This window comes from Myodes glareolus, chromosome 8 (assembly GCF_982192425.1).
Source record: "Myodes glareolus chromosome 8, mMyoGla1.1, whole genome shotgun sequence".
NCBI classification, from domain to species: domain Eukaryota; kingdom Metazoa; phylum Chordata; class Mammalia; order Rodentia; family Cricetidae; genus Myodes; species Myodes glareolus.
In genome coordinates, this window is record NC_142033.1 from 74,179,361 (window position 1) to 74,189,374 (window position 10,014).

The window sequence follows — 10,014 nt, forward strand, 5'->3', positions numbered from 1 at the left end:
GGAAAGCTGACACTCTCAGAGCTTTTCCCAGGGGTAGAGACTGGCAGAGGGTGTCGAGTGGAGACTTGTCACAGGATCAGAGGCTTACTTTGGATTCCTTGTGAGTGGACATTCGAAGGAAGGTGAGAAAAACGCTGCGGTGTAGGTGCTTCTGCATGTCAGCAACCTCAGGGGTAGGGGCCACCCATTCATCAAACTTTCGGGGTACATAGCGCAGGTATGAATCCAGGCACTTCTGCAGGGTCTCATCAAAAACAACCTAAGCCAGGAGAGAAGACAGCAAGGATCGATTCCTGAGTTAGACTACACAGGTGTGCATGGCCCATCAGCCCTGACTTATTGCAAACACTCCAACCCAAGAGACCAAAGAGGTATGACTGAACCCAGGGCTAAACACAAGTTTCTTAAAATGATACTTGGACACTGTGTAAACATCAGGAAGGTTGCAACATGAGACAGCAATCCAAACCACTATTTGTTGTTAAGGATCAAGGAAGGTAGACAAAAGCAACTCCTAAGGGAGAGAAAAACAGCAACCAACCAAGGACATGTCATGTGCTTTGTCTTAGTGTTAATTTTGATAGAATGTTACCTGGCACCAGAATTTATCGTGAGGCAAGGCCAGGAGCCAGTCGAGGTCATTGGCTACGAAGGTGGCGCGTTCCAGGTACTCCTCCACTAGGGCGGGAATGTTGTCTTTAGGGGGCGGTTTGTATAACACAAAATACCGGTCTGCCTTCTGCTCAGGGTGCTACGGATCCAAAAACCACGTGTTAACGTGGCAGAGGTTAGTCAGTGAGGGCCCATTTGCCAACCCACAGCAATGACAGTACTTGGCTGTTCCAACCAGAGACCCTCCAAGGAGCTTGTAAGTATAAAGAACCCAGTGTGTCTAACAAAGGCGCCATGGCTGCACCTAGAGAACATAGCGGTTGTTAAAAACATGTTTTTAGAGAATTTTTAGTGGTGTGGGACAGATTAAGGAAAGAGAAAGGACACGAAACTCTAATATAAACAGGTTTGGAATGTTTTTTAAAGTCTATGTATTCAAATAATGGCACACACTTTTAAAAAACAAGTAAGGGGGTGCTGGAGAGATGGTTCAGAGGTTAAGAGCACTGGCTGCTCTTCCAGAGGACCAGGGTTCAATTCCCTGCACTCATATGGCAGCTCATAACTGTCTATAACTTCAGTTCCAGGGGATCTGGCATCCTCACACAGACATACATGCAAGTAGAACACCAATGTACATAAAAATAAAAATAAATAATTAAAAAAAGAAGGGGACAATCCCCAAAATTTATAATGGTTATCTTGAGGCTAGGGAATTATGGCTTCAATATATTTTTTAGTACTTTTTCTAGAGACAAGGGCTCACTGTGTAGACCAGTTGGCATCACACTTAAGAGATCTACCTGTCTCTGCCTCCCAAGTGCTAGAATAAAGGTATCATCACGTTTGACCTTATTTTCCCATTTTTAAACAGTGAACATATATTTTTAAAATTAATATTTAATTATCAAGTAACACATAAGTATCTTTTTTTAATCTGTGGGCAGAATGGGTATGTGAGGCCCTGGGGTCAATCCCTGGCATGGTGGGGGGAGGTTAAGGGGGAGAAGGGAGAAATAAAAGGTGAGAAGGAGGGAAAGGAGAGAGAGAAGGGAGAGGGGAAGCACATTCCTTGTCTCCATGACCTCCCTGGGGATACCACTGACCATATGCTGTCCTAGTTACCTTTCTAGGTTTTTACATTAGAATATAGTGTAAGCAGATCAAGTATTTGTTTGAGTCTGTTTTCCCCTTCTGATATAATCTGATATAACATCATCATATTCTATATATCACTATTTTCCTTTATATAGCCAAAAAAACCCCCAAAAAACCCCTACTAATTTTTTTTTAAAGATTTTAATCAAGTAGCTGCAGATCTCAGCTTCAGAGTCACAAGTTCTCTCTCCCAGCCTAACCATGAACAAACCCCACTTTGTTCACCATAATGAAGAGCCGATGGGCTCGATGGCTCAGTTTTCATCCCAGTCTAAGTGAGAGTGGCTTTCTCAGGGGAAGTTGTAATAGGAGGAGGGCCAGGCCTCAACTGTTATCAACCATAGCCTCCCACTTCCACAGCCAGCTCTAGAACAATCAAGAACCTTGTGGGCCTCTGCAGGAGTACGCAAGTTTCATAAGGATTCACTGCAGTCCTTTAGCATATAGGTCTGGGAGATCCTCTCCCATTACAGCATTCCAGCCAGTAATCTGTCGAAAAGAGAGCTTATCTCCTTGCATTCCAAGCTTCCTTCCTCCTTGACCTGCTGACACTCTTTACAGGGTCCCTACTGTACCAGGTGTTGGAGCACAAGAATAAAAGACCTGTGCTGCAGGTCTCAGATCAGAGTCTCAAGTCTTCTCCAAGTCACAAGGTTTACATTCCACAGAGGAAGATGCACATCTAAGTCACCAAGGAGGCCCTAAACAGATGAAGTGACAACTTAGGCCTGGAGGGTCACAAGAGCACAGGAGGAAATGTCTGCCTGCCTCTGGGACTGAGGGTGTGTGCCACAATTGGTGGAGCAGGTACGCCAAACTCACTATTTTCTTTTTCATCTACAATTAGCTAAAAGGGAGACATTATTCTCCTTGTCTGTCAGAGGAGGAAACAAAGACTTAGTAAGGTTCAAGAACTTTCCTAAAGGCCTTGAGGTTAAACAGGCATCTGAGGCAGGATTGGAAGCAAAGCTTACAATGCAGACCAACACATGTGCTACCTGAGCTCACTGCTTGTCCTTCTGACCTTCCTGCCTCCCGGACTGGGGTTTACCACAGCTCTGCCCAGCACCTGCATTGTGCTCACCTGACTACAGCACTTGCTAAACAGCATCAAAGTCACTTTTGGATCAGTTGTTGTTGGGTATTGGAGGGGGGAGATGGATTATAGAAGGACACAGGGAACTTTTAGAGAAGGTAAAATGTCCACTGTCTTGACCATTATATTTACTGGCTTTCAATGATACTTCCTCCGGGCTTGACATTGAGAGGACACTCCACACATTCATTAGCTGAACAAAAGAATGAATGGCCAGATATTGCCTCTGAGGGGCTTAAAATGACAAGAGGGAACTCTACTCTATAATGAGTATCCATAGATGGCTTCAGAGCAGGAGAGTAGCAGCTCCAGGGGTGTCTCTCCTAACCAAGTTCAATCCCACCTTTCAGTACGACTTGTTTAGGGCCTCTCTGCTCTGGAAAACTAGGAAAACACATCTTGACAGGAACTCATTCAAGCCTCTACATCTTGACAGGAACTCATTTTTCTTTTTCTTTTTCTTTTTTTTTTTTTTTTACTGTCCTTCAAGGAATGGCCTAAGGGTCCAACCCTATTTCTTACAGGCTTTTCAAGTGCACACTCCTGGTACTTGTAAGTAACTACTCAATAAGCTCCACCCTTCACTCTGAAGAGGTACTGTAATGTCTGTTCCTAGGGCAGAGATCTTTTTGCCCCAAGCTGAGACTCAAAAGACAAAACCCTACACACACTCAAGACAATGTTTCAGGAGCTTAAGGTTCCTCAGTCTGACCAACAAGACCAGGAAATCGCCTTTGAGCTAATCTGTCGCCCCACCCTACCCCATTCAATGTCACAGCTGCTACTTGTTCTCACCACCCTAACTGCTCTGCTCCAGGCAGAGGACTAACTCACAGTGGTTTCATGTAATCCTCACAGTCACCCCACTATTATTAGCCCATTATTATCTTTCTTTGGATCCTGAGACCTAGTGAGGTTAAAGAACTTGTCAAATATGTACAAAGCCCATGTTCACTAGCTCTGCTATAGTGCTACCCTCAGGGATCTGTGCTTGATCTAAGAGTCAGGCTCCCTCAAGCAATCCCGAGTTCCCCAACCAGGGCCTGCCTTCCCTTCCTGCTTGGTCCAGACAGAGCTAATTCACCTTTCAACATCCAGTTTAAACAATGGGGAAACCTGGGGAGGTGGGCACAAAGTCCCATCCCTAGCTTTGGAACTGTTGGCAACTAACAGCTGATAGAGGGTAAAGTCAGTTCTCTCTAAAGGCACCGTCACTGGTGGGTTGAGCACCTTCTAAGAAAGGTCACACATCCAAGAACATATGGTCAGCACCAACTGGACTTGATAGGCTTTATAAAACAAAAGGACACAAAGTTAGCTAGGTGAGGAATCGGGGATGAATCTGCACAAAATTCTCAAAGAACTAGTTATAAATGAGGGGGGAAAAAGAAGAAGAAAAGTTAATCTGGGTGCTTTACTCAGAATGGTTTGGCCCACACAAGGTATCCCAAACATGTTACGTTCTATTATTAGAGACTGAATAGGAAATAATAAAGCCAACCAAAATGCACGAAATAAAACACTTAGTTCCCATTTCCCACAACTTAACTCAAGCTTCCAGAAACTACTTCTTCCCACCTTGCGCACGTAAGCTCATATTCTTGGGAAACCTACGAGTGGGTACAAGGACTCAAATTCCCACTTCTGTCCCTTTCTTTAGCAGCCTGGCACTTCTCCATGGCTCTAATCTCTCTCTGATGCTGGGAACTGGCACGTTTACAGCCTCCTTAGTTTTTGGTCTCACAGGCCCTGTCAGAGGCGCTGTGCGTCTCACTTCTTGCCCCAGATAAGAGACTGGCCCGACCTCTGAAATCACTGATCCAATACAAGCATGAGCAGCTGCTTAGATTTAAACACACATTTATATTCCTATGTGCAATCTTAAGGCCACCACAAAGGCCAATCACCAAACCAGGACTTGGAGCCATTTCTAGCCCAGCTCAGACTAAATCAAAACTGCCTTCAGACTGACTGGAAACAAAATAAATGCTTTGGGGAGGGGACCCAACATAGAAGATACTACTCAAATTTCCACTGCTCCTCAGAAATAAAGTTCTATACTAGGCTTGCAAGGGCCTAGCAACGTCTCAACTACTCGGCAGTAGCCACTGACCCTAGGGTCATTCCTGGAACAGAAAAGGAAGGATTTACTTTTGGCTTCTGGAATTGCAAGGCTGGTTGCTATCAGGCTGAAAACATCAAGACATTGGCTCACCAGCGCTGGCGAAGTCCTCGGCTTTCCTGTCTTCGGGTCTCTGTGGGTGATCTGGAGTTGCTCCAGAGGCAGAGCTGGCATTGTGCTGTGTGACCCTCCTGAAAGGAATATGGATGGGAAGAAGAGAGCAGACACACAGACTCCTAGAGGCAAGGCCTAGCCTGGGACTGAGCCCAGCACCAGCATCAACCCCTGGCCACAGTGAACTCCTAATGTGGGCTTTCAAGACCTGGTATGCACCTGCTGGCCTAAAGGGATGATTTTTGCCTAAAATAGTTCTCAGCTCTGAAGAAAAATACTATCCAGATAACTCCTACTCCCATAAGAAAGAAGTCCTAGCTAAAAGGACCTAGACTATTTTTTATTTTTTGTTTTTATAGTGCTGGGATGGAACCCAGGGCCTCAAGCTGTACTCAAGCAGCCTGTGGGCACTGTGAAGACACTACCCACAGTTCTTTTTCTTGCTGTCTTTCCTATAATCAGCACAGGTCTAACAGATGCAGCCTCACCAAATGAAGGATGAAAGACTATGAGGAGCAATTTTCCTTTCTATGGTGGGGATAGAACTCATCACAGATGCTAGACTAGTCTACCTGAGCTACGTTCTTCAGAAAAAAAAAATACTCTTTTCAATTCTTAGGGGACCTTAGGTCTTTTAAGGGTTGGGACAATGGACTTTTCCTCATACATAGAGAGTATCAAGACTTAACTTCTCCAGGCTTCAGAGGAAGGCATGACAAACTAACAGAAGGAAAAGAAAATCCATAGGAATCTGCCAACACATGATCCCTTCCATGAAGGGGCCAAATTGGATTCAAAGCCAGTAGTTGGTCAGCTGGGTACAGCTCAGTGATAGAATTTGTGCTCACCACATGCAAGTCTCTGGGTTCACTCTCAAACAGAAATAAAATAATAAAATAATCACAAAGTGGACTTAAGATAGCTCGGTCAGCATCATCCAGACTGCACAAGCAAGAGAATCTGAGTTCAGTTCCCAAAACCACATTAAAAATGTGGAGTTCTGCATTGAGAAAGCAGAAGGTGAAAGTTTCCTTAGCCAGTCAGCACAGTATACTAGACAAGCCCTATCTCAAAAACAAACCAAAAACAAACCAAAACAAACAAACAAATAACAACAACAACAACAACAAAAAAACGGTGGATAACTTGAGGAACAATTCCAACTCCTGAGGTTGATCTTTGACCTCCACACACATACATTTGTGCCCACATATATGTGGACATAGTTCACAAAGCCAAACCAGCAGACTAGCTCTTCCATGGTCCCTTTTTCTAACACCACTTGGGCTTATTCTTAGCAAGAACACGTGTATTGATTGAATCATAGAATTAAGCCTTTCAAAAGACATGCCAGTAAAAAGTCCCAATGACAACAAGAAACAAATCAAGACTAGAAGGAGGAAATCACTATGTCCTGACAGACTTTTGAGGATATAATCAGCTATTTGTTACCAGGTTGCTCAGATGTCAGATGTGTGGCTCAGCCCTGGAGATATGAGACATACTGACGAGACAATAGCAATGTGTTTGCTAGACACTAAGCACTCTCCTAAATGCTTTCCTTGGCACCTTAATTTACCTTTTAAAGTACTTATGAGACAAGGTCTTGTGACACAGGCTGGTTCTTAGCTCCAGCAATCTCCTGCCTCAGCCTCTTGAGTACTGGCATACATCACAACATGCAATATTACATATGGCTCACTCTTTTCTTCTCTCTCTCTCTCTCTCTCTCTCTCTCTCTCTCTCTCTCTCTCTCTCGGCAGGGTTTCTCTGTAGCTTTGAGGCCTGTCCTGGAACTCCCTCTTGTAGACCAGGCTGGCCTCGAACTCACGGAGATCCGCCTGCCTCTGTTTCCCCAGTGCTCAGATTAAAGGTGCTACCACCTACCGACTTTTCTTCTTTTTTTTTTATTGTACTTTTTATTTTTAAATTTGAGACTGGGTAGACAGGGTCTCATGTAGCTTAAGCTGGTTTTGAACCAATTCTCCTGTCTCAGCCTCTTGAGTACTGGGATTACAGGAATGTGTCACCACACCTGGCTCTAGATACTTCAGTCCCTACTATGTACCAGGTAATGATGTTCAGAAAATACCAACATGGGCAAAGAACTGACCTGGTGGTGCCATTCACAAAACTTAGTCTTCACGAGAACAGGTACAAAGCCAACTGCCACCCAACTAATAATCAGTGTCATGATGTTTGCTGAATATGCAAGGTTCATGAAATATTAAACAAAAATGACTTATACGATGGAGGGATCAAAGAGGATTTGAGTTTTCACTTAAAGTATGGGTTAAAAAGTAAAGCAAAAACCAGACTTTGAGTTGTAAAACACCAGGACAGCCGTGCACCGCTATACCTCTTATTCTGGGCAGGGCAGCAAAGGCCAAAAGTTAAGAAAGTGTTTTCGAGGAAACTAACAACTGTTAAACGGCCAACGAGCATCTCCAAAGCTATTGCTGCCTGTTTCTCTGACTGTCATCCATCACTTTGTTGGTCAACATCACTGTTTAGAAACCTTCCCAGAGCTTCCCTGAAATAATCTCTCTCCTTGTGACTGATTGTCATATCTTTAATTGCTTTATGCATTTACTGACTGACTGTCTCCTTCTTCTAGACTCTTAAGATCCACGAGGGCAAGAGCCTTGTCTCTGCTGCTGTTTGTAGTCCCGGTGCCTAGTTCTGTACCAGGCACATGAGAGAAGATCAACAAACACATGCTGAACGAATGAAAGCCGAGGATACTGAAGCTTGGGAGGAGGAGGTGGGGACTGGGGTGCGTCCCAGGCCACTCTGGGGCCAAGCCTTAAACCGAACCGGAACTCCAGGTTCTGGTTCTCTTGGCCTCGTTGTGGCGACTCACGGCCCCTGGGGCAATGTAAGCCTGGTCCCGCCGTGAAGCCCGTATGCTGGGGGTGCCGAGGGTGCCCGAAGCACGGCGTAGCTCCTGCCAAGCTCCACTGGTGGGGACCGGGCACTCACTCACCTCTCGGCTCCACACCCGCGACGTGCAGCCGCCGTACACGGTGACAGCTTACACACAGCCAACACTTCCGGGGTCAAACGGCGATTCCGCAGGCGCAGACAGGAAGCCCTGCCCAGCTCTCCCGGCCCCTCCACCGGAGCCAACTGTCTGGGAGGATGCTCGGGCCGGGCCGCGCCCCTATGATACGACCCCGCCCTCTGGAGGTACCAGGGTTTCTAAGAGGCGGCCCCGTCCGTTGCAGGCCTCCAGGTGAAACCCTGCTCTATTTTCCTCAGTGGCCACCTCCGTTTAAGGCATTCCAGTTTGGGAAGTTCTCAAAATCCGAGGCTTACACTTCCTCAGTAACCGTTTTACAAATTTAATCCAGAGAATTTTTGTTTGTTCTTGGTTTTTTTTTTGTTTGTTTGTTTTTGTTTTTGTTGTTTTGTTTTTCGAGCTAGGATTTCTCTGTGTAGCTTTGGAACCTGTTCTGGAACTCGCTCTGTAGATCAGGCTGGCCTCGAGCTCACAAAGATTTTCCTGTCTTTGCCTCCCAAGTGCTGGGATTAAAGGCCTGCACCACGAGTTGTTTAAATCAGAAAGGCTGAGTAAAGCTATCTTAAGAGTAGGATGCAATTTTTCCAGGGAAAAAACTCAGATGATGCAGAGCTAATGGCTCACAAGCCTGAATAAGAATCATCACAGAAAACTAGTTGCTAATACTCATCGGCAACTTCTGGGGATGCAGCCTGTAATACTAGCCCTCGGGAGACTGAGGAATGACGGAGAATTCCAGGTCATCTAGGGTTATGCCCTGGAAGAGCTCACACTGTAGGAGAAACAAGGAAACTAATAGCTACGAAGTAATGGGATAGATGTTAAGTCGCTGAAGAAGTGGGGCGATGGGCTTTAAACCAGAAATGGAGCGAGAGGGATTTGCTAATAGGTTATATTTCACAATGTAACAAATTCTCATAGACTGCGACTTATAACAACATAGCCCACATTTTCTGTGGGTTAAGAATCTAGATAAGGCTGGAGAGTTGACTCAGCGGTTGGGAACATTGACTGCTCTTCCAAAGGACCCAGGTTCAATTTCCAGCACCCACACGGCAACTCACAACTGTCTGTAACTCCTGTTCCAAGGGATTTAATATCCTTACACAGTCATGCATGCTGGCGAAACCCCAATGCACATTTAAAAAAAAAAAAAACCTTAAAGGAGCTTGCTTCAAGGAATGCAAACTGAGAAGGCAGTAGGGAGCCTCTAGAAAGACAGAAATAATCTCACCATATCACAAAAGTGATTTCTCCTTTGCTGTGTTCTGTTGGTTAGAATCAAGGCACTACTGCTGAGGGTATGAGCAGCAGGATATGGGGATCAGAAAGAAGCATCTTAGAATTGGCCTGTTAAGTAGACATCACCCATCTACCCTGGCTCTCAGGACATAATTTAATGAAAATATTTATTATAGTTCAGATAATGGATTATGAATTTCATGTCTGTTATTTCCTTGATTACAAAAATTGTAAGAAGTAGAAGGCAGTCATAGTGATATACCTATAATCCCAGTTCTTTGGTCCCTGAGACAAGTGGAAAACCAGTTCAAGGATAGCCTGGCTTAGATGGCAAGTTCCAGACCATTTTGTAGAGACATTTAGAGTCCCAGAGCCAGTAAGAGAGTAGAATGGAGATATACTCATCCCTGTATGGTTCCAGAACCTATATTTATGACCTTCTTGCCAAGGGCCTTCCTAAGGCCCAAGAGCTAAGTTTAGAGGAATCTCAAGTCTAGTAGAAGCTCTGTGGCCACATGCCACAAAATGTGTCAGGATAGTGTATACCCCCCTTACCATTATCATATTTTAGTCAATCTAATCTTCTATTGTCATGGAAAAGACTTGTCTTGCTTTTCTTTGTCAACAGACATATTGAGCACAAAGGAA

The 10,014-nt window shown here is 44.8% G+C and overlaps 1 protein-coding gene across 4 annotated transcripts in view; it reads right to left on the minus strand.

The window, feature by feature from the left end:
- Ascc2 (activating signal cointegrator 1 complex subunit 2) overlaps positions 1-8,233 on the minus strand; it is a 46,883-nt gene extending 38,650 nt beyond the window's left edge. For 2 of the 4 annotated variants that reach the window (XR_015738593.1, XM_048449918.3), the window contains exons 1-4: positions 8,089-8,233; positions 5,082-5,179; positions 593-751; positions 89-259 (exon numbers count right to left, since the gene is read on the minus strand). Coding sequence is in view for 3 of the 4 variants with exons in the window: in XM_048449918.3 (XP_048305875.3) it covers positions 89-259; positions 593-751; positions 5,082-5,162 (411 nt within the window). In the remaining variant the exon portion in view is untranslated. The remainder of the gene's footprint in view (positions 1-88; positions 260-592; positions 752-5,081; positions 5,180-8,088) is intronic. The other 2 variants (XM_048449919.3, XM_048449920.3) reach the window with 2 other exon arrangements.
- Between the last annotated feature and the right edge of the window lie 1,781 nt (positions 8,234-10,014).